Source organism: Tursiops truncatus, chromosome 2, assembly GCF_011762595.2.
Source record: "Tursiops truncatus isolate mTurTru1 chromosome 2, mTurTru1.mat.Y, whole genome shotgun sequence".
NCBI lineage: Eukaryota > Metazoa > Chordata > Mammalia > Artiodactyla > Delphinidae > Tursiops > Tursiops truncatus.
In genome coordinates, this window is record NC_047035.1 from 146,908,335 (window position 1) to 146,933,136 (window position 24,802).

At 46.8% G+C, this 24,802-nt stretch overlaps 1 protein-coding gene across 6 annotated transcripts in view; it reads right to left on the bottom strand.

Moving 5' to 3' along the window:
- The window catches only part of DIP2C (disco interacting protein 2 homolog C), a 354,106-nt gene that overhangs the window by 54,708 nt on the left and 274,596 nt on the right, over positions 1–24,802 (bottom strand). For all 6 annotated transcript variants that reach the window (XM_033852298.2, XM_033852296.2, XM_033852299.2 and 3 more), the window contains 11 exons: positions 21,643–21,782; positions 19,296–19,432; positions 17,912–18,120; positions 16,780–16,894; positions 16,103–16,304; positions 14,054–14,163; positions 12,668–12,748; positions 6,770–6,893; positions 6,109–6,230; positions 5,134–5,245; positions 4,936–5,045 (listed from right to left, as the gene is read on the bottom strand). In XM_033852298.2, coding sequence (XP_033708189.1) covers positions 4,936–5,045; positions 5,134–5,245; positions 6,109–6,230; positions 6,770–6,893; positions 12,668–12,748; positions 14,054–14,163; positions 16,103–16,304; positions 16,780–16,894; positions 17,912–18,120; positions 19,296–19,432; positions 21,643–21,782 — 1,462 coding nt within the window. The remainder of the gene's footprint in view (positions 1–4,935; positions 5,046–5,133; positions 5,246–6,108; positions 6,231–6,769; positions 6,894–12,667; positions 12,749–14,053; positions 14,164–16,102; positions 16,305–16,779; positions 16,895–17,911; positions 18,121–19,295; positions 19,433–21,642; positions 21,783–24,802) is intronic.

Below are 24,802 nucleotides of genomic sequence, written 5' to 3' on the forward strand. Positions count from 1 at the left end.
AAAATTTTCACTAATTTATTTATTTTTACCTAGACTTCACATGCAATTGATTTGATTGATTGACTCATTGAGGTATAATTGACATACATTATATTAGTTTCAGGTATACAATATAACATACATATGTGTATGTATTGCAAAATGACTACCACAATAAGTCTAGTGAAGACAGCTACTAAGATTTACTCTTTTAGCAACTTCCAAATACGCAGTACGGTATATCATTATCTATAGTTTCCATGCTGTACATTACATACGCAGGCCTTATTTATAATTGGAAGTCTGTACCTTTTCATTCCCTTCACCCATTTTGCCCATCACCAATCTGTTCTCTGTATCTATGAGCTTGGTTTTCTTTTTTTAAGATTCCACATATAAGTAAAATCATACAGTATTTGTCTTTCTCTGCCTTATTTCACTTAGCATAATGTCCTTCAGGTTCATTCACGTTGTCTGAAATGGCAGGATTTCCTTCTACTTTATGGCTGAATTATATTCCATTGTGTGTGTATGGGGGAGGGTGTGGGTGGGCATATTACATTTTACTTATCCATTCATCTGCCAATGGACACTGATGTTGTTTCCATATCTTGGCTATTGTAAACAATGCTGCTATGAACACGGGGGTGCAGATATCTTTTCGAGTTAGTATTTTTATTTTCTTCAGAGCAATACCAAGAAGTGGAATTGCTTGATAATATGGTAGTTTTATTTTTAATTTTTTGAGGAACCCCCATACTGTTTTCCATAGTGGCTGCACCACTTTACATTCCCACCAGCAGTGCACAAGGGTTCCCTTTTCTCCACCCTCTCACGGACACATGTTATCTCTTGTCTTTTTGATGATGGTCATCCTGACAGGTGTGAAGTGATAGCTTACTGTGGTTTTGATTTGCATTTCTCTGGTGATTAGTGATGTTGAGCATATTTTCATGTATCTGCTGTCCATCTGTATGTCTCTTTCAGAAAAATGTCTATTCAGATCCTCTGCCCATTTTTAAGAAATAATTGTTTGTTTTTCTGCTATTAAGTTGTATGAGTTCTTCATATATTTTGGATATTAACCCATTATCAGATATATGATTTGTAAATATTTTCTCCCATTCAGTAGGTTGCCTTTTCATTTGTTAACGGTTTCCTTTGCTGTGCAGAAGCTTTTCGGCTTGATGTAATCCCACTTGCTTAACTTTTGTTGCCTTTGCTTTTGATGTCAAACTCAAAAAATTGACAAGACCGATGTCTAGGAGTTTACCCCTATGTTTTCTTCTAGGACTTCTTTGGTTTCAGGTCTTACATTCAAGTCTTTAGTTCACTTTGAGTTCATTTTTATGTGTGGTGTAGAAAATTGGTCCAGTTTCATTCTTTTGCATGTGGCTGTCCAGTGTTCCAAGCACCATTTATTTAAAGACTGTCCTTGCCCCACCATATATTCTTGGCTCCTCTGTCATAAATTAGTTGACATATATGCATGGGTTAATTTTGGGGCTATTCTGTTTCATTGATCTACGTGTCTGCTTTTGTGCCAGTATAATAATACTGCTTGCATTACTGTAGCTTTGTAATGTCAGGGAGCATGATGTCTCCAGCTTTGATCTTTTTCAAGATGGCTTTGGCTATTGGGGGTCTTTTGTGGTTCCATACGTATTTTAAAATTGTTTGTTCTATTTCTGTGAAAAATGCCATTAGAATTTTGATAAGGATTGCAATGAATCTGTAGGTTGCTTTGGGTAGTATGGCTACTTTAACAATATTAATTATTCTAATCAAGAGTATGGAATATCCATTTATTTGTGTCTTCTTCAATTTATGTCATCAATATTTTATAGTTTTCAGTGTACAGGTCTTTCACCTCCTTGGTTAAATTTATTCCTAGGTATTTTATTCTTTTGATGCAGTTATAAATAAGATTGTTTCCTTAATTTCTCTTTCTGATATTTCATTATTAGTATACAGAAACACAACAGATTTCTTTGTATTAATTTTGTTATCCTGCACTTTACTGAATCATTTATTCTAACAGTTTTTGGTGGAGTTTTTAGTGTTTTCTATACATAGCATCATGTCATTTGCAAATAGTGACAATTTTACTTCTTCCTTTCCAGTTTGGATGCCTTTTATTTCTTTTTCTTGCCTAATTTCTCTGGTTAGGACTTCCAGTACTATATTAAATAAGAGTGGTGCAAGTGAGCATCCTTACCTTGTTCCTGATCTTAGAGAAAAGCTTCAGCTTTTCACTGTTGAGTATGATGTTAACTGTGGGTGATCAAATGATTTTTGATATGGGTGCCAAGACCATTCAACGGGGAAAGGACAGTCTTTTCAACAAATGGTGCTTGGAAAACTGGATATCCACATGCAAAAGAATTATGTTGGACTCTTACCTAATACCATAAACAAAATTAACACAAAATGGAGCAAAGATCTAAATATAAGATCTAAAAAATAAAACTTTTAGATGAAAATATGGGACAAAAGTTCACAACACTGGATTTGGAAATGTTTTCTTGGATATGACACTGAAGGCAAAGGCAAAAAAAATTAGACTTCACAGAAATCTTAAAATTTTGTACATCAAAAGACACTATCCATAGAGTAAAAAGGCAACCCAAAGAAAGGGAGAAAATATTTGCAAATCATATATCTGATAAGGGATTAATATTCATAATATACAGAGAACATCTAGAACTCAACAAGAAAACAATCAATTCAAAAACAGCAAAGGACTTGAATAAACATTTCTTCAAAGAATATATACAAATGGCCAATAATTCCATGAAAAGATGCTCAACATCATTAATCTTTAGGGAAATGCAAATCAAAATTACAATGTGATATCACCTCACATCCATTAGGAAGGCTACTATTAAAAACAAACAAACAAACCAACAGGGAGTTCCCTGGTGGCCTAATGGTTAGGATTCCAGGCTTTCACTGCAGTGGCCTGGGTTCAATCCCTGGTCAGGGAACCAAGAGCCCACAAGCCCTGCGGCGCGGCTCTTCCCCTGCCAAAAAAAGAGGACATTCAAAAGAAAAAAAAAAAACCAATGGAAAATAAAATACAAGTGCTGGTAAGGATGTGGAGATATTGGAAACTTTGTGCACTGTTGGTGAGAAGGTAAAATGGAACAGCTACTGTGGAAAACAGTACAGCAATTCCCCAGAAAATTAAAAATATAATTACCACATGACCCAACAATTCAACTTCTGGATATACACTTAAAATTGCTGAAGGCAATGTCTCGAAGAGATATTTATACACCCATGTTCACTGCAGCATTATTCACAATAGCTAAAATGTGAAAGCAACTCAAGTGTCCATTGATAAACGAATGGATAAGCAAAATGTGGTAAATACATACAATGAAATATTAACTCAGCCTTAAAAAGGAATTCTGATATATACTTCAACATGGATGAACCCTGAAGACACTATGCTAAGTGAAAATAAGCCAAACACAAGAAGACATATACTGTATGATTCCACATAAACATGGTACCTAGAATAGTCAAAATCATAAAGACAGAAAGTAGAGTGGGAGTTGCTGCAGGCAGGGGTGGTTTCAGTTTTGTGAGATGAAATGACTTACAAAGATGAGTGGTGGTGAGAGCAGCACAGAATTCTGAACGTGTTTAACACCACTGAGTTGTACACTTGAACTGGGTAAATGGTAAATTTGTGGTATATGTATTTTACCACAATTAAAAATTGGAAAAAAAAAAGTAAATGGAGTAAGAGAACTAAATGAAAATTATGCAAACCCAGCAGTCAGGTGGATAATAGGTGAAGGGCTTCCTGAGGCCAGAGAACTTAACCGTGTCTTTTTTTTTTTTTTAACATCTTTATTGGAGTATAATTGCTTTACAATGGTGTATTACTGTCTGCTTTATAACAAAGTGCATCAGCTATACATACACATATATCCCCATATCTCCTCCCTTTTGCATCTCCCTTCCACCCTCCCTATCCCCTCTAGGTGGTCACAAAGCACCGAGCTTATCTCCCGGTGCTATGCAGCTGCTTCTCACTAGCCATCTATTTTACACTGGTAGTGTATATATGTCCATGCCACTCGTCCCAGCTTACCCTTCCCCCTCCCCGTGTCCTCAAGTCCATTCTTTACATCTTTGTCTTTATTCCTGTCCTGCCCCTAGGTTCTTCAGAGCCTTTTTTTTTTTAGTTTCCATATATATGTGTTAGCGTATGGTATTTGTTTTTTTCTTTCTGACTTACTTCACTCTGTATGACAGACTCTAGGTCCACCCACCTCACTACAAATAACTCAATTTCATTTCTTTTCATGGCTGAGTAATATTCCATTGTATATATGTGCCACATCTTATTTATCCATTCATCTGTCGATGGACACTTAGGTTGCTTCCATGTCCTGGCTATTGCAAACAGAGTTTCAATGAACATTGTGGTACATGACTCTTTTTGAATTATGGTTTTCTCAGGCTTAACGGTATCTTGACAAGGACATTGCCTGAGCTGTGAGGGTCCTAATTCTGGTGACACACATAGTAGTTCCATCATTCTTTGATAGGAAAAAGCATCATTTCAGAGGCAATGAGCAGCGTGCTGGCAAGTTATAATGAGACCCATGTTAAACAAGTGAGAAACTCCAGTGCACAGAGTTTTATAATAGAATACTGGGATTTGAGAACCAGCAAGAAAAACATAGGCAGTTTTTAAATTAGAGGTTAGGGAAGCTCTGTTTACATAAAAAAATAGCTGGAACATCTGGAAATAATCAGTCAGCCTAGCTAACTATTGAAATGGTCACGCATTTTAGAGCTTGAACAAAATGCACATATATCGCTCTCTCTCTCCGTGTTTTGCTGCTAGGCCCCACTAGAGCCCTATACCCATAAGAATGAAAACTGACCATTGCTTTGTGGCTTGCTAACTACTATTACGCAGACTGTGTTTCTCACCTTCACTCCAGCTAGCATCCCAGTCGTGGACACACTAAAATCAAGATAGGCTAGTGTGTCTGGGTTGGAAGGTTTGTAGATCTGGGCAGGCCGCTTCTTTGGCAAATCATCTAGAGAGCAAAACAAAGCTGTTAGCATCTCTGACTTAATGGAAAAGCAGATAAGCAAACAAACATATCAGCGAGTTGGAGGACGAACCTGTGTCCAGTATCGGGGGCCAGGCCCTGACGTCTACAGCTGCAGCTGCCTCCCTGGACCGTAACAATTTACAGATCAGTTGTGTTGTCATCAAACAGGCGGAGCGGCTCACCTGAGGGTCAGAGAACAAGGAATGGAGAGGAGGAAGGTAAAGGACGGGGATGGATGCATGCTCACGTGCCAGCTGTGCACCACGTGGAGGCCATGAAGCTCGCAGCACAGGCTGGGCACCAGGAGCACAGCTGCCTCACAAGGGGCTGTGCTGGCCAATGGAGTCCCACATGACCAGGAATCTGACCACGGAGCACACAAGCAGACCTTGTGGGGACTGAGGTCCCTGGCAGTATCCCCAGTGTGATGGTCACACTCAGAAAGCAGCATCCAAACTACCTGCTCTCACTGTTAGCTCCGTCCCCCAGAAATGCACACATTTACACACACAGTACCATCTACCAGAGTGACAACCTTGAGGGTCCTCCAACACAACTACAAAGAAGTATTCATTTGTGATGTCCCTCATGGTTCCTCCTCCAAGGGAAAAACATATCCTAATCCTTTTAAACTTCCCCAGGCAAAAAAAAATTAAATCAAATCTATACTTTCAAAAAGGAACAGGATGCTTCTCAATCTTGAGAAAAGAACCTTTAAAAACGTATGACTTTCCCACTTGTTTTGGTCTGCTCCTTGGGCTTGGTAGGGAAGCTCCCGGTGTCCAGAGGGATGCCCTCTCTGGGCATCAATTCCCACGCATTGTGGCAAAGCTGCTCTCTAGCCCCTAATTCTACGCACAAGCTGCTATCTTCCTTCCAGAACGAGATGGCCAACTCCTAGAGGGAAGAGGCTGAGTCCCACTCCACCGCTGGGACCGCCGACTCCCATGCAATCCCATGCCTGCACCCAGCCCTTCCCCGGGAGCCCAGGCTCTGTGATCTGCAAGCCCAACACTCAGGCGCAGACACCCGCAGGCAGCGTTACCTCCACGATCATCTTCACGGTTGGCAGCGTGGTTGCGATGTTCTGTGGGTGTGGAGGACGGACGGTTATTGGCACACAGCCTGCATACAGGCAACCATAAAATGCTGCGATAAGGTCTATTCCTACATGGGGAGAAAAGCAAAAGTTCTCACTTTAAACAAAACAAGCTGTTTAATGGCCATCATCCCTGTCAGCAGAATCACCAGCTGGAAACAGTCAGACGGGTACAGCAGTAACTGAGACCTTGAATAGACCTGTCCTCCTCCCTGTGGGTCTGTTAAACTTCAGGGGTAACTCCCACCTGGCCTGTTCTTTTAGGCACAGGAAGCCAAAGCAGCCCAGAAGCTTGATTGCTCTCATTTCTCTAAGGAATTACTCAACTTTCTGATTATCAATTCAGTAGTCAAGGATTTAACTACTATTGATTAAATGAACTACCTCAGATAGCTAATAAAACAAATTTAGATACGAAAGTCGTTGTGAACTACCGCTTTATCTGCGTCCCTACTATTAGTGGTATAGCACGTAGCACAGTCCGCACAAGTGAGGCAGGAGAGACAGTGTCCATTTTTGGTGGTAACACACAAGGTCATCGAGCACCAACATGTGCAGTGAAGGGTCACTCGGGCAAGGGCTGGTCTTGCATGGCCCTGCTTCTTACCTGGTGGGTAGACCAGAGCGACGTGGTCCCCATCCTGCAGGTGCCCTCTCTCCATCAGCATCACGGCTATCTTCTCAGCCCGCTTGTGCAGCTGGACACACGTCAGCGAGTTCGCTATTGTGCCCTGAGTAGCACAGGAACAAGCAGGTAAGATTTTTTTTTAATATGACAGCTTTGAGGTGCAGTTCATATACCATACAACTCACTTATTTAAAATGTGCAGTTAAATGGATGTATCTGCAGAGTTGGGCAACCACCACCACAGTCAGCTTCAGAATGTTTCTGTCACCTCCTCAGAAGACACCCCCCCCCCCCACTGTTAGCATTCACTCTCCTTTCCTCCCCACTGGCTAAGAAGTACAACACCGAAGAGGCATCTAGATACGTTTGTATTAAAAAGAAATATTTAAAAAACAATGACTTGACTTGAAAAAACAGCTAAAATCACAAAAAAAATCAATCTAGTAATTCTGGGACTTAAGTGTAATTGTCATGGGCAATAAGAATTAGTCGTAAATCTGCAGGACTCACACTATGAAAAGTAAGACTAATTGAAACTGCTTTTAAGAAAGACCACATCGAAAGTCAGGGAGGTCAGAAAACAAACAAACCCCCAGAAAAGCAACAGTCAAAAAAAAAAGTCAAAAACCCCCCAAAAAACACAAAAGAAAAAAAGGGAATTGTCAAATTCATTTAATGTAGATTTTTAAATATGCAGGAGCAAATGTAAAACACACTTGGATTGAAAAGTACCATAAAAAAGCTTTGTAGGCGAAAATCAGTAGCAAAGTAGGTACTAAGAGATATCAAAATACATGATGTTTACTCTTTAAAGAAAAGCAAGAATGAACTGCAAATTATAAACATACAACTATCCAAAAAAAGTTTCTCTTGAGAATGCACTTTTCATTTGCACATATTCCCAGGTGAGAAGAGATCACTGTCTACAGCTATTTAAAAACTGCTTCTTTATTATCAATTCCTACTTTAAAGGGATGAACAGGGTGAAGGACCTTTCCTTAAGCAACAGGCAAACTGGCCAGGAGTGTCAGGTGAGGAAGACCCTGCAGCTGAAGAAACGATGGTGGACAATTGGGCCAGATGCTTTTATTTAGGTGGGGAGCTTCCAAGGAGGGTAAATGAGCTGGTGGGTGACACAGAAAAGACTGTCACCTGAGCAGAAAGAAGTCAACAGGAAGGTGGTGTGAGCAGTTGGCTGTGTGGGAGGAGAAACGTGGACAGGAGAGACCAGAACCTTTGGGGCCGTTAAAGGACACTGGTGACCTGGTGACTTGAGGTGTGGGAAGAGACATTAGAATTCCCACCCAACTGGAACACGTGCACAAGGTGGGCGGGAACCGATGGGAGTGAAAACCATTTAAAAGGCATCAGGAGGTATATACCAGCAGCCGGTGTTTGCCTAAAACACTCACGAGATCACTGACGGCCATATCTACCCTGGGAAGCAGCAGGCTCTCTCCATAACCGGGGCCCAGGGCCGCAGAAGCCCGGCAAAGGGAGGCTGCCCAGGCAGCTGCCAGCCAGGTTCTGGCCCCTTCCTGCTGAGCTGGCACTGGCCTCTCCCACAGTGGACAGGATTAGCTTACATTTCTCTGATTTGAACTTTCTCATCGTATATATTTTCCTTAATTACCTTCCTTCTAAGAAAGGTTAAAAAATAATAGAAAAAGATATATGAAATGGAAGAGCCAGAGAGCAGAATGTGGCAAAGCTGGGTAAACACAGAAAGATCCTCGAGACTGGCGTCTAGAAACCCAGCCCAAACCTGAGAACTTGGTGCCTTCTCCACTGGACTGTTCCTCTGAGCAGTTACTCCTGGGGAACACACCTGTCGCATGAACCAAAACACACACTCAAAAGGACCCAAAAGTCCTGTGAGCTCTTCTAAGTGAAGATGGGGCACCAGCCCCCAGCACAGCTAAGGTGAGGCCCATGCCAGGCCTCCTGACATGCGCACACCAGCTGTCCTGGAGGGAAACCAGCACTGTGCTCCTGGTTGTTGCTGGGGACCAGCTGTGCTGCTGGTGGGGTGGCAGTGTGCCACAGGGGAGTCCCACCACCACCCTGCTGTCCGCTGGTCGTTAGCCAGTCTTATCTTAAGCAGTAAGCATTCTCTGACTGAGCTGTTCAACTTCTGGGACTGATCTTCTCCCCATTATCCAGAGAGCAGACACTGATCCCCTATCATAACCAGCTTTGTTGTCACACAACAAAGCCTATGAGATTTGAGAGGCACCAGTGACTCACAACCAGCAGCCATATGTTTTGACTCTGTTTATGAAATTTCCACCTACGGGTACTTTAAAATGGTGACATTTAATTGGCATTATGTCCTTTAGGAATCTCCGCGAATGTTTCACAATACCCTTTGCCACCCTACGGGCTTTACCCCAGACGGGAGGAGGGCCCCTCTGGGCAGTCGGTTGCCAGCGAGCCCAGCCCAGCCTCTTTCCTCCACCCCAGCCTGCAGGCTCCACTGGCTTCACTGTGGCTCCCGGCAGGCTCCACGTTGAGGGAGCCAAATGGGATACAGGCCTCATCCAGCCCCGGACTGTGCATCACCACTGGTTATGGGGAGTCTCAATACCGCCTTTCACCTCGGGAGAAACACCACTGATTTTCAATCACACATTTCATTTTCCAAAGTGCTTGCTGTCATAAAAACATGAAATGCTGTTTATCCTCAGGTCAATGGTTACCTGGCATCCTCATCAACATTCATGGGAAAAGTTGGGTTTACACTGCCTAAGAAGAATGTTCTAGGAAAAAGCACCTCACAGGAAATTAAGGCTAACTTTTCCTAAAAGAAGCCTCGGCCGGTATCATGACAGAATGGCAATGCAGGGTAACCCACCACCCAATCCCTATTCTAAAGACCACAGATTTCAGTATCAATGACTGCAAATGTAGCACCATTTTAAAGTTTTACATTAAATTAAATAATGACAGGTAAAAAACATACTGAGGAATGAAGAACAAGCCAAACAGGATTCACATTTTTAAATTCTCAAAAAGTAAAAAAAAAAAAAAAAAAAATGTTGGAAGAGTTGGCTGGTGTTTCTCTTAAAAAATATAACAGGGCTTCCTTGGTGGCACAGTGGTTGAGAGTCCGCCTGCCGATGCAGGGGACATGGGTTCGTGCCCCGGTCCGGGAAGATCCCACATGCCGCGCAGCGGCTGGGCCCGTGAGCCATGGCCGCTGAACCTGCGCGTCCGGAGCCTGTGCTCCGCAACGGGAGACGCCGCAACGGTGAGAGGCCCGTGTACCGGAAAAAAATAAAAAATAACAGATGCTCTTCTGTATGTAAGTAAGTTCTAAGAATGTAAGTCTTCCACGATTTGCAGTGAATCACATCCTCACTTCCTACTATAAACCTCTCATAACAACTCTGATCCTATCGACTGCATTGCCGTGGAGGAGGGCATATGAGTGAATACTGTGAAAAGACAGGAAGCCAACGGGTAACCGTTTTAAGGGAGCCACGACCAAGTTGGGGAATTCACAACCAACGGAAGGGGCTGTCCAGGACAGAGGAAGCCTGGAAGCGCATTGGGGCCCTATGCTGGAAGGACAGTGTTTCGGTATATTGAGTAAAACACATTATTAGAATGAATTTCACCTGTTTCTTTATACTTTTTTTAAATATTGCTTTTAGAAAACATTAAATTGTGTGTGTGGCTTGCGCTGTATTTCTATTGGACAGTGCTGAACTAGAAGGTTGAGTGAGTGGAAATGACACTGTAACCACCATGGAAATGATGCTCTTGACCTTTGGTTCAGGTTGAACACTTGTCATAAGTGTGCACATGGGGTTGGAGAGGCTGGGAATGAACACAGATGCCTGGCTCTGATATGACCCTTCCAGCTGTTTGGATGTAGCTGCCTTCACATCAGCAGAGCCTCAGGAGATAAGGTCATGTCTGAAGGGAGGCTGTTGTAGACCACGCTGTCCCTGCGCTGACCTGAAGTAAACTTTCTCATGGCCTTGACCTCCACAGCTCACCCCATCAGACCTTCTGTTGCTGCTGACGAAGCCCTTCTAGAATACAAGTCATTTCTGGTGAACACATTTCTCCTAATGATCCAATGTCTAGCCACAGAAAAGGACAGTGAACTCAGGGTCTGGAAATGGGGTTGATCTGCCCTGCACATTGCCAGTTCCCAAGCGAGATGCAGTTAGCATGGCTGTTTTCCTCCCACTGACAGGACTATAGTCTATGAACATGCCTGAATCATTTTTGAATCTTTGTGTTTGGGACAGCTAAGAAATTTCCTCTTACCCAGAGCTCTGGAGGGGTCAAGCTGCAGGGTAGGGAAAAGGGATGCCGACCCAACTCTCGCCCCCTTGCTGCCCACAGTTCACGGGGGATGGCAGGCCTATCCTGGGGACGTCCTGTCCTACCTCGTCACGTCAGCACCACGGCCCCACTCAGGGAGCTGAGTGAAGGGGCTCTGAGTAGGAGTCCTTCCCAGGGGCTGGGGGACAGGCTGCAGTGTGGCTCCAGCTCCAGCTGCCCCTCTGAAGGTGCTGTTGGAAACCTCTAGAGGCCACGAGAGACTCTGGAGAAAGAAGGGGAAGTCCCCAACAGTCTCCAGGAGACACGCCACGTGCACAGGACGAAGAAAGTCAGAAGAAGCAATTAGAGAGACAGAACAGCACCAACCGGCGACGGTGCCAGGAAAAGAGAGTCTTATCTGTGTTTACAGGCTGAGGAGGAGCCAGAGGAAAGAGACGGACGAGGGCAGCAGGGCAGGCACGTTTCAGATGCGACGCACGGCCTCCTGGTAACCACACGACCGTCGGGCTTGCCCTGCGTCTCACCACCATGCACCTGTGCACAAGAGCATTTATCCTGGGAAGAGGGTCCACTAGGCCCAAGCGTAGGCGCCAAAAGGCAAGGGTAGCAAGCGTTCCTCACAGAGGCTGGGGTGCGGGAGTGCTTTCTAAGACTCTTCCTGGGGTTGGTCTTGAACAGACACAGTGAACAAGAAACTGCTGAGGTCAACTCAGCACGCAAGGCAATTCAAGACAAGCTGTGTCAGAGGAGGACCAGAGGTTACTTCTACCAACTAAATCACCGAAAACTTGTCTGTAGCTGGATATCCAAATTATAGGTTCAGGGAGTAACTTATATTGTTGGCATTTCTTTTCACTTGTCCTTAATCTACTGCTTTAAATGACAAGAGGTGCCTTTGCACACTAAGATTTTGCCATTTTGCAACTCTGAAGAACTTCTTGAAGTTGCAAGTACCCATGCTTGTCAAGACGACCTACGTTAAATCTATTTTTCAGGCCTTATTTCCAAAGCAAACACAAAGTTAACAAACGTATTAAAGACTTCTGCATTTAACGTTTATTGTTAGTACTATTTCTTGCCTTACTCTTAAGTACTATTATGGAACACTATCTGAGGAGTTTGCTTTTCTAATATGAGATGTAAATATGAACTTTAATTATAAAATAGAAATTATTTTCATTCCTAAGAATGAAAGCCTATAACTAAAACATGACTTCTTATAAAAAAAAAAAAAGGAGTTGAGTAATAAAAATAAAGACATAAATACCTCATAGATCTGCAATTGTTCTGTTGTAGACATTCATCACTCATTTTGAGGGGAAGGGAAATATTGCAAAACAATATTGCTAAAATACACACAAAAATATATGTGTACACACACACACACGCTCAAACCCTTATATTTCAAAGCAACCTTTCTTAGGTGAAAAGGTCTCAGTCAAAATAGCAACAAACAAACAAACAAACAAAAGAATTCAGGTAAGACTGAGGAGAAAGGTTTGAGTGGAGAAAATGATACAGAAGCATGAAATTGTGGACCACACAGGGAACGACCAGGGCACACGGGCGGGGCCTCACCCTACAGTTGAGCAGCGTGTACAGCACGTGATCAGGAGTGGTCTGCGCCCTCCACTGCAGGACCTCCGAGAGGAACAGGAACTGGAACAGAGCACAGCCATTAGGTCTAGACTGTCCTGGGGGGTTGGGCTGGCCTCAACATCCAAAAGTTTAGTCTATCTGGGTGCTTTTAAGGTGGCTTAAGACAGCGAGAGGATAATCCCATATAAATATAATTGACAGAATAAGCAGGTGCTCACAGTGCTTTCCTGACAGTGATTTGGAACTCACTGTGCTTGATTCAGACCCAGGAGTCAGAGGGCTGGTGCCATGCCACCATGAGGGAAGTTTTCTGAAACCTGCCCAAGGATGGGAAGACTCTATTCCCCTTATAGACAGAGTAGCCGACACAGAAAAATCCTGTCTCCTGGGGCTTCCAGAAGATGCAGCAGTGATTTCTGGGGGTTGCAATGACAGAATCAGAGCTACCCTGTTTCAAAAACGGGCTGTCTTAAATTTGTTGTGTTTACAATGGCCATCCCTGAAGTCATTCAATAGCTCTGCAGGTCACACAGGTGACACACACCCACTGACTCAGTCTCTAGTAACAAGGATGGCCCTGTTTAATGTCAGGACACAGCACTAGTGTCAGGATACAGGAAACACCCACATCTTCACCTTAATCCATTTTATGATGGAAATGTACTGTGAGGTGGGGAACATGGTGATCAAGTGCTTTCAGTGAACGTGTTACTACATGTTACCAAATTGGCAACATCTTAAATGGTTGATTTTGTCACATTTCCTGGGAGCCCATTTAGAGGGGGACCACCTTTTGGTGACTCATGAGCTTTCTCAAGGCTGAATGTTCTAATGGGGACTTGTAGCTACGCGTGACAAACTGTGTGTCTGATGTTTAAGTGGAGTGGGGCCCAAGGATTCCTCCTACAGCTCCCAAGGCTGCTTTAAGAATGTCTGGCTCCCAAACCTGGGTTTTGCATTGACGTTTTCTTGAATTCCAACAATCAAAGGACTGAAGCCTCACTGTAAGGTGGCTGTGAGGCAGTGTGAGTGTCAAATCAGGGCTGGAGGGAGAATCAGGAACAAGTGCTTAGGGGATGCTAGGACACGACAGGGATTGCAGACACTGGCCTCAGGCCTGCTAGTCATGGGACTGCATCACCTACCCATGCAGTCCTACAACACTGCACCCTCAGCAAACACGTTTTCCTTATAAAATTACACAGACATCTCTTGCAGGACCAAGAGGGCAGGTAGGAAGAAAGGTCATCAATGGTAGATACTGGGCTGCCAGAGAGGGCAAGTGGGAGTTGGTGACGCCTGTGATACAGCATCTGGGCAGGAGTGGAGAAGAGCCCAGGCGGATGTCTGACCCTCAGCTCTCACCTTCCGGGCCTGGTCATTGTCTTCTATCTGGCCCAGGTCTCTGCCGCTGGCCTGTGCGATCCTCTTCCCAGACACCAGGTTTCCCACCATCACAGAGGCAGGGCCGATCTCTGCAAAGAAGCAGCGGCACACACGTGAGGAAAACACGAGTGAAGTTCCTGAGAACATGACTTCTCACTTTGGGAAGAAGCTTACTCTGGGGAAATCCTTTCAAAGACATAGCTTTGAAAAATCTAATTAGAACAGGATTTCAAGTAAGTCACTACCATGAAAATGACAGCAAATATGAACAAGCCTCAAGTAAGGGTACAGAGAAATAATGCTTTCACCAAATTCCCATAAGTGTTCTTCCAGGCCGCTGCCTTTGTTCTCCAGTTAGGGAGATGCTGACATCTATTCATTTAGTATTTGTTAAAAAACAAACAAACAACAAACAGTTTTTTGAAGACAAAGTTATATAACCTCCAATATTTAACAAGAATAGATGAGATAACCAGGTACCATTAGAGAATCCTTTCCTTACAATTGCCAATCACACGAAGCTGCATTTTCTGTGCTGCCTGTAAGAGCGGTGTGGATCCTGGTACCTGCCATGTGCGCCCTGAGGAGGAAGGCGCCCAACCTGGCTCTCAGAGCCTGTTCACTGGGCCACACGTCCCTGTCATGGGTTCCTAGATGTCTGACAGGTGTCTGAGCGCTGCAGCCCTGCAACGGTCATGCATCTGCCAACGATCCCTCATCATAAATGTCTGTCCTGAATTCTGCTGTCACAAACTGCGTCTCCAACACCTGGGCCCACTGGCCACCGGGTCGAGGCATCTGATGATGGACCAAGGTTAAAGGTGGGAGAAGGAGGTTGGGACAGTGAGTGAGGACACCCCGGGGAGCCGAGACACTCCTGTCGATTCCGTAAGAACACGGCGAGAGCCACGCTGTGGCAATCCCGGTGCTGCTGCTTGCACAGAGGGGCAAAGTCGGCGAGCCTGGTACCTGCTTTCCTCCTGCAGTATCAGCGTCCTCACCTGAATCTGGAGAGACCGCTCACCCCCATCTCATCAAGCTCACTTCTGGGGGTGGCCTGGGGATGGGCTGGTTCCTATATCTACCGCCAACTGTGCTGCGCCCAGTACCCACCAGCCACCTCTAGCTGTCTCGCCAGGAACTCTGCCCATGCTGCCACTCTTCATCGGTGGAGTGAAGAGTTGTCAGGGCTGGGCCTGTCTCTCCTACACTCTGGACCCACAGCCTTAGGCAGTTCCTGAACCCCTCTGTGGTACGATTTCCTCATTTCCTTGCAAAATGGAGATAAGAGGACGAAATCCATGAGGATGAAATGAGTTAATACATGTAACGTGTGGACAAGCAGCCTGCCTGTGCCAGGCACTGCTGGTTGTCGTCCTAATACCCCAGCCCGAGCTCATCCTGGCTGCCTCCGAGGTCTGTCTGCACATCAAGCCTGGAGGCCTGGGGACCCTCCATCACTACACTGGCAGAAGAGTTGATTCCTCACCACCATATTCTTGCAATGAATTCGTTTTCCTGTGTGCAGCCTTAAAGACTATGATCAATTAGCTGCTAGGAGGATCAAGTCAGATGGTAGATAATTACGTGTTCCCTAAATTGCAAAGCAGCACACAAATGTTTACCACCATGACAACATCACGAGTAGATCTGTACGATTCCTCACAGGCTTCCAGTTGCTGTGACTCATGAAACAGGTATGGAAGCCTTATTCTAATTTGTTCAACAGGAAGCCGTGACCCTGAGAGGTTCTCTGCCAAAGGCCACCCAGGAGGTCTGACAACTGCCAAGAAGGCTAGGCTCAGGCACCGCCAACCCCTCTCCAGCCAAGTGGTCTACAGCCCCTGCTGTCTGGACTCTGCTGCATTCTATCCCATGCTTGGTAGAAAGACATCGCTTAGCGGGAAGCTGACTTGCCTGGGAGTGTGTGATGGGAGACGGGAGGGGAGGGAGGCTGAGAACCGTGGTCAGCGTGGCCCCCACCCAGCTCCAGGGCCATCCCGGGCCTGCACGGCCCTCCAGATGTACCTGGTTGCTTCTGCCGAGGCTTGGGCAGGTTTGTGACGCACGTGTGGGGGCACATCAGGACATTGCAGGGGTGAAGTGAGCCCTCCAGGAAAAGCTGCTTCGTTTCTGACAAATGGATGCCACCGAGTGGGGTTTTGGGGAGGGTGTTTGCTGGAACCAATGCCAGACAATAAACCCCAACCTGATGTATACTGTCGATTGCCTGGAAGGTCGTGAGAGAGGGAACCGTGTTAAAATAGGTATCATGAACAGGCATGGAGCAAATACTCAGACTGTGCAAATCACAACACACAGAAGCAGGTGCAGCACCCGTGATGCTCCTGGCATGGAGACGCTGAGGTCAGAGGAGGGCAGGCTCGCCAAACTGAGCAGAATACAGTTTTCATAGCACTTGTGGGACACCACACACACAAGAGTTCGCACACTGGGAGAAAAGAAAGCACGCTCTCAAGGCCATAACCAAAAGGTCCTGCTGTGACCTCCACGAGCGAGTGGGAGGCCAGTTCTGCAAACCTCTGAACCCTAAGCCTGGTCTGTTTAGCACCTACCCTAGAAGGCAACTGTAAGTTTCATGGCTGATGCAATCTCTGGTCAAAAGGAGGGATGATCCAAGAGCACAATGGTGCAGGGAAGCTTACGTGAGCCCAGGAGAGGGGCTCGGGGCAGGAGCGAGCTACCTGCAGCACCCTGCTCATCCACTGGAAGCTGTCCTCCTCCGTGGAGTCCGGCCTCTGCTCAGCCACGATCACGATCCTCTCGTCGTGCAGGACGGTCACCGAAAACACGGCTATTCTGTGGGGACAGACAGAAAATCGCGGTGATCACATGCTGGAGAGGCTCACGAAGGGATTGGCCCTGCCATAAAGCGCTTCGCAGCTGTTACGACTGCAGAGCTCAGGGGTTCCCAGTGCCAACTACCACCTTGACGGGAAATTGCAGCTTCCAACTCCCAGGTGCTCACCCAAGGAAGTGAGGCTTTGGGGGAGAAGCCTGGCAAAGCCGGAGGGCAGAACCACCACACTTCCTGTGGAGGTAGCCCGTGGCTTTGGGTGACGGGCCTCATGCCTCGGGACAGAGGAGTCAAGCGCAGGTATCAGAACTGCTGAAATTTACAGAGCCGTGCGACTTGCATCTTGTACCTGCGAAGCAATAGTCTCCCAATCAGCAGAAATTTGCCATTTGGGAGCTAATGGTTTTCTGCTAGCTGCGTCTGCCTCTCATGGGAAGCACAAAATGTGGCGAATGGCCCTCCAGGGTGCCCTGTGCACGAAGGTGGCTCGGCTACCCCCAACCCCAAGCTCTGCTTCCTCCTGCTCCCACTAGCTGGGCAACTCAGGGTGAGATCCAAAGCAGCTGACTTCCTCCAAATCGGCAAAACCTCAGGAGCCGTGGTCAGCGATCCAGTGTCGGTTGTGTGCCAAGCTGGGGTTGGGGGCACCGCCGGGAAGAAACCCATGGGAGCCAATTTCCAGGCAGTTTGTGGCTCAACTGTTACCTCTGGGTGAATGAGCTGCAGCAAGATAAATGCTTGGCTCTTTTCTCTGTGTAGTTACTTATTAAAAATAAGATTTTCAAATGGACATTCTTATTTAACGTGGAAGAGAATTTAGTGAAAGTATATTTTTGGTGCTCAGAAAAGTTTCATAAAATTGGACATTCAGAACTGCATGGAATCTCAGAAGTAATAGAGTCCAGTGGCTTCATTTTACAGAGGAGGACACCAAGTTCCGTTAGTTTAAGCAATTTTTTGCAGTTTTACACAGAAAGTGTAGTCTGCGGAGAACTGTGCCAACCACAGAGGGCGCTCACCTTCCCCTGTACACGAACTTCATGGGCTCCACGGCCAGTGCTGTGGCCACGATGTCATCGGCGTTGTGTCTGCGCCCACTGACCACCATGAGCCCGTCCATCTTGCCCACCACGAACACGAGGCCCCCAGGGCCGACGAAGCCCAGCAGGCCCGTCCTCACGAAGGGGTACTCGCTGACCGGGGCCCCCGAGCTCGTCACCGGGAACACCTGGGGACAAAGAGCTCTGAGTGCCCAGCAGGGCCCGGCCTCCACCCTCCTCCTTGGAGCCCACTGGTCCTGCTTCCCCCCAGCTGGGTCTCCTCACCTGACCCTGGCTGGAGAAGCCCAGGTCCGCATAGCTGCTGTGAGCGCCAGCCTGCGGGCACCTCCCCTCCCTCCCCAGCTCTCACAGCTCGTCCCACCGGCCCATGCGCAGGGGCCTCTGAAGAGGCCTGCCACAGTCTAACAAACACTAATTCATTCTTCTGCTTATAAAACCACAGCATAAAAATGGTTAAGTGGAGAAGCAAGGTGCATTTTAAATAACATCTGTCAGTTGTAAAGTAATCCCTGTTCATTAAAATGCTATTTTTCCTTATTGGAAATACACTCAAAAGAAAAATACAGAGGAAGCAGGCCCCACGAGTTCAAACTCGATCCCTAGTTTCCTCAACCCACCTGACAGATAAGTCGCAAAGAAAAGGAGATAAGTTTTCTTTAGACTGTGTTTGGCTCAGTTTCAGGGGCACTTAGAAACCTGAATCTACATTCAACAAAGCTGCCTGTACAAGGCACCACACCACATGTGTTCACATCTGAAGTTCTACATGTTAATAAATTTATCCCCAAACAACTCATGTTTGCTGACATACAACTTAGTCAAAGTGAGTTCCTTCTAAGGTCAGGCACACTTGGTGAAATGATACGAACTCTGAGAATGCTGGGTTTACTGGGCAGTGTGTGCATGTGTGTGCTAACTGCATGCCACACCCGTGTGCACACGGCACGGACACACACTCGTGTGGTAGAGGTAGATGTGCAGTGTGCATGTCTGGCCGAGGCTGACAGGCCCCAAGGGGGCCGCTGCTCCCTCCCCCAGCACGGCCGTGCACACTCTCCAGCCCCCACCTGTCAGCTGCTGCTCTTCCTAAACAGGTGAGAATGGCAATGAACAAAAAGGCCCCTTTTAAAAAAACTGTACTTGCTCTTTCTCAACTCTGGTTATGAGGTGAAAACAACGCTGCTGAGCCAAATGTATTGAAAACTATAAAAATAACGGCAGGAGAAAGTGCAACCATTTTCATTACTATGAATACGTTTTATTGAGAAATTACCATCTTCTCTTTCACGTCTATTCCACGCACCTGGCAATGGCTGTCTGACGGGGCTCACCTCCCACCTACCTCGAAGGTGTTCTTGGTCATACCCGAGAGGCCGTAGTAGGACGTGCCCGTGGCAACTGCGCACATGCAGAGCTCCCCGACTTCGTCCGTCCTGCACAGCTGGGGAACCCCGTCCGGCTTCACCGAACACATGATGGCTGAACGCAAAACGAAGCACAGTGACGTTAGAGAGGGAGGGAGGGAGGGAGGGAGGGAGTCAGAGAGAAGAAATGAATGAATATGAAAAAGAATCCAAACAAGCAGAAGCAGCACCTGCAGCAAAACCACAGGTGAAAGCCAGCAGGTCCTCACAGTCCCTGAGGCAAGTGAGTTTCCATGTTGCAGCAAAACCTCACATTTTATAGTTGTGACATCAGTAAATAATTACAATTGCTTTAATTTTAGTGTGTAAATGGCATGTAAAGGGAGTAACCGTTTCTGCCATCCAGACAGGAGGACGACACTTAGAACACGCCTGAGCGTCACTGCCGCATGCTGAGCGTCAGCAGCCAGCCCCCACAGCCTCCCAGATGCAGCCTGAGCCCTGAAACCAACGAGCAGGAGACACTTGCTCAACAGCCCCTCAAGCTTTTCCAAACAGAACGCCTCCCCCGTCCCACGGGAATCTCAGTCTTTGACCTCAGATTCCCCGTCAAGGTGTGCCCTTCAGGGAAGGCTGGCGGATGCTAATTTTCCTGTTTGCAGAGCGCCAGCGATCAGGGCTGAAGCTGGTGTTTCAGGGAGGTGGTGGGTGCACCGAGTGACAGCTGAGCTGGGCAGAAAGAGTCATAAGGCTGCCCCTCATCCCCAGGTTGGTGTTAGGTGACAGGAAGTGCTGTGTCTAAAAAGAGACCCACTCAAAACACGGGAAGATTTCAGCTCACTCATGGTAAGAAAAGTTCAAATTAAAATGACACCAAAGTATTCTTTACCCCTCAAACTGGTAAAAATCAGAAAGTCTGAAAATACACTGGGCATGAGGGAGTGGAGAAAGAGGGGCGTCCCCCGCTAGCAGCAGGAATATCAATCCTTATGATCCTTCTGAAGGACAGCCTCATCAGAGTCACTTGGGTGTGTGCCCTTCACACTGCACGTTTCTAGAACTCTCCCTGTTAGCTCCTCCTCACACCTCTGCAGGCTGGAGCACAGATGAGTTACTGCATCAACCACACTGCAGGGGCAAAAAGTGGAAAATCGCCCAATGGAAAGGGTTTGGATAAACTATTATGTGTTCAAACACCATAATGCTCCTCAGCCTGGAAGGGAATGTGTGAGCTCTTCACGTGCTGCTAACAAACGAGCTTCAAGATTCAAGATATGAGCAGGCACGAAGGGCTCTATTGTTACGTGAAATTTTAAAAAAACAGGAAAAAGAATATGCCAGTGTGTGTGTGTGTGTGTGCGTGTGTGCGTGTGTGTGTGTGTGTGTGTGTACATGTTGCCTGCATGTCTCCACTGTGGTTGCCTCCAGTGGCTGGAAAGGAGGCTTTTCACTGTACAGTTTTCTCATCTTTTGAGGTTGGAACCATGGGGAACTTCTTTATTTGAAAAAGCAAGAAAGGAATGGAGCCAGGAGGCCTGGCTGAAGCTGCAGCTGAGCTGAGCATGTGCCTGGCTTTGGGGTTAGGTTGTATGTGGATGCGACTGCCCCCTGATGAGGCGAGACAACACCCATGTGCGTGGAGGCTCATCAGTAGAAGGTCCAGACTCTGGAGGAACTGCCCCAGGAAAGGGGGCCCACTCCCCGGGGACGCCATGCGAAGAGTGAGGAGAGGCAGGGCCAGGGAGGGAGCCCTACAAATCAGACCGGGGCTCCCTCCTGCCAGCAGAGTTGTTCCAGCTGCACTCCCTGGGGCCCCCGCGAGGCCTCAGGAGGTGTCCCAGCACAGGGCAGGGGTGGAAAGGCAAGAGGGCTTCATCAAGGCAGGTCCTTCTGCCGGGAGCTTGTCTGTATGCAACGCGGAAATGATTTCTGTGACTTAAACAAGGGCTCTTGTGCTGCAGGCAAGCTTCCATAAGGGTTTGGCCCCCAGTGCACCAGGACGACCAGCAAGAAGCTGACCTTTGCATGGGGAGAAGTTGCCCAGGTGACTCTGGGGGTGCAGAGCGGCCCCGGGTGCCTCCTAGGGTCCCAGGGTGCATGTGACATAGAGGCCTTTCCTCAGTCTCATGAACATTTTGGGTTTTCTTTTATCAGGAGGGGCCGTGTTACCGCACCTCCTGGGCTGAAGCTTGGTGAACATGGGACCAGACTGGAGGTCAGGCCGAGGTGGGCACGCTCACAGCCGGGGACAGGGATGCCAGCCAGGGCAGCACTGGCAGCTGGTCCCCGGCTGGGCTCTGACTCTGCGCCTGTACCCACGCTCACCTCCAGGCATCACGAGGCCGACGTCCTGCACGGTGAGGACAGACAGCTTTTCCTCCGAGTCCACCCGGATGACCCCATAGGTCAGCCCGTGCATGGAGAGGACGCCGCGGCCTGGGGGCTGGTTGCTGTCATCGGTGGGCCTGTAACGGCAGTTTGCGTCTGGTTAGAAGCACGTCAGCTGTCTGAACACAGATATGCATGTAAATATGCTGCATGCACACCAAGGTTGCACCTTTGGGCCCTGAAGGCCTCTGAAGGCAGGTGTGGCTGCCACACGTCCCTGTGCTCTTCTCAGCACCTGTTTTCTCTGTTCAAGAGACACCAATGTCTGCTCCTTCTACTTCTGGGCTCCTGAGAAGTGTAGAGACGCCGAGGGACTCCCTTGTCCCCCTGCCCTCCCCTTACATGTGTCCACCAGAGAACGACCAACTCCTTTTCGCACCCACTCCTGTCTCTGCAAGGTTGGATTTCCCAGGTTTGAAAACGGCTAAGAAGGGAGAGTCACGTCTCCAAGAAGGACGATGACAGGAGTGAGCAGAAATGCTAGACCGCCTGTGTGGCCTCCAGGCCAGACGTGCACTGTGTGGGTACAGGCTCAGTACTTGTAAAAATCGGCAATTATTTGGATGAGAGACCACATATAAAGTGCTTGATGGCTGGGGGAAAGTACAGCTTCACCACATCCATGGTCTGCCTTCGCCACCGTCCATGGGCTCCGAGGCTGCCTCGGCCTCACCTCTGCTCTTGTTCTCCCTGCTTCCACGCAGCATCCAGCCCTGCTCTCCCTCCAAACCCCAGCCCACCCCCTCCGGGGCCCTGGCCTCCTTCTTGCCTCTGGCAGACGGCCTTGTGGCCCTCTCCCTCACTGTCCTCCAGGGTGGTCCCGTCTCCATGGCAGGAACCATCTAACTATCTGTCCACGTCTCCTCCAGGAGGGCAGGAGGGTTTTCTTCTGGTCACTGCAGAGCCCCCACCCCTGGAGTAGTGTACAGCAATAAATGTCTGCTGACTAGATCAGGGAACAAATAAATTAAAACATTTCTAAGATCATGGATTTTATCCCTGCAAGCTAAAGATTCTTCAACGTAAGCAAAGTGAGAGAGTGCAGTTTAGGTAAACATCACATTTGTTTCTCTAATTTTCCATATACAAATGCTTAAGGTAGTTTTAGGATCTAAAATATGGACTATAAATAGAAGTTTGGGGCTTCCCTGGTGGCGCAGTGGTTGAGAGTCTGCCTGCCGATGCAGGGGACACAGGTTCGTGCCCCGATCCGGGAAGATCCCACATGCCGCGGAGCGGCTAGGTCCATGAGCCATGGCCACTGAGCCTGCGTGTCCGGAGCCTGTGCTCCACAACGGGAGACGCCACAACAGTGAGAGGCCCGTGAACCGCAAAATAAAATAAAATAAAATAAAAAAAATAGAAGTTTGCTATATGGCTTTAAAGTATCATCAAAGTTTATAATGAAACTAAAACCATAAATGGGAAAACACAGAAGTTAAAATTTGCAAAAAGAGATCTAATTTGAATGAAGTAACTGGTGTATTAAAAAAAGAAGCATATGTTATATGTCAATTATATCTCAATTTAAAAAAGTAAAGAAGTATAAGAATCTGAAAATCGAGCTATTCCATCTGTAACAATCAAAAAGAGTAGTGCTAAAAGGATGTAAAATGAAAGTCACCCAAATAATAAGACCCACATGAAACCACCTGGAAATGAGCCCCAAACACTGGAACTGATATTGATCTCCTGGCTTTTTTCTTTTCCGAAGATCCCAACAAATCAACACTTTGAAAGGAAAGACAGAGGAGTCCTGCAGGAACCCTCTGCGGCCAGGGCTCCCTCACCCTCGTCCTCGGTCAAGACCCCACATGAGAGTCAGAAATCATAAGCCTAAGTGACTGCTGTAGGCTGAACTGTGTCCCCACAAAAGACATGTCCCCGTCTTAACTCTCTGAACCTTGAATGTGACCTTACTGGGAAACAGCGTCTTTGCAGAAGTAGTCAGTTAGGAAGAGATTATGGGTCTGCAAGCCAAGGGTTGCTGGTACCACCAGAAGCCGGAGGGAGGCCCGGGACAGATTCCCCATCAGAGCCCCCAGAAAGAACCAACCCTCCTGACACCCTAATTTCAGACTTCCAAATTCCACAACTGTGAGAATAAATTTCTATTGTTTACAGCCACCCAGTTTGAGGTACTTTGTTATAATAGCCCTAGCAAATGAATTCTCCAGCTAAGTAATATAATTTAAAAGTGCACCTGTTTTAGGACTTCCCTGGTGGTACAGTGGTTAAGAATCCACCTGCCAATGCAGAGGACATGGGTTCGAGCCCTGGTCCGGGAAGATCCCACATGCCACGGAGCAACTAAGCCTGTGAGCCACAATGACTGAGCCTGTGCTCTAGAGTCCATGAGCCACAACTACCGAAGCCCGTGCGCCTAGAGTCCATGCTCTGCAACAAGAGAAGCCACCGCAATTAGAAGCCCACACACCACAATGAAGAGTAGCCCGTGCTCGCCACAACTAGAGAAAGTCCACGTGCAGCAATGAAGATCCAACACAGCCAAAAAAATAAATAAATAAATTTAAAAGTGCACCTGTTACATCTCAAATAAACAACCTAACCTTACACCTAAAACAATTAGAGAAAGAAGAACAAAAAAACCCCCGAAGTTAGCAGAAGGAAAGAAATCATAAAGATCAGATCAGAAATAAATGAAAAAGAAATGAAGGAAACGATAGCAAAGATCAATAAAACTAAAAGCTGGTTCTTTGAGAAGATAAACAAAATTGATAAACCATTAGCCAGACTCATCAAGAAAAAAAGGGAGAAGACTCAAATCAATAGAATTAGAAATGAAAAAGGAGAAGTAACAACTGACACTGCAGAAATGCAAAGGATCATGAGAGATTACTATAAGCAACTATATGCCTATAAAATGGACAACCTGGAAGAAATGGACAAATTCTTAGAAAAGCACAACCTCACGAGACTGAACCAGGAAGAAATAGAAAATATCAACAGACCAATCACAAGCACTGAAATAGAGACTATGATTAAAAATCTTCCAACAAACAAAAGCCCAGGACCAGATGGCTTCACAGGCGAATTCTATCAAACATTTAGAGAAGAGCTAACACCTATCCTTCTC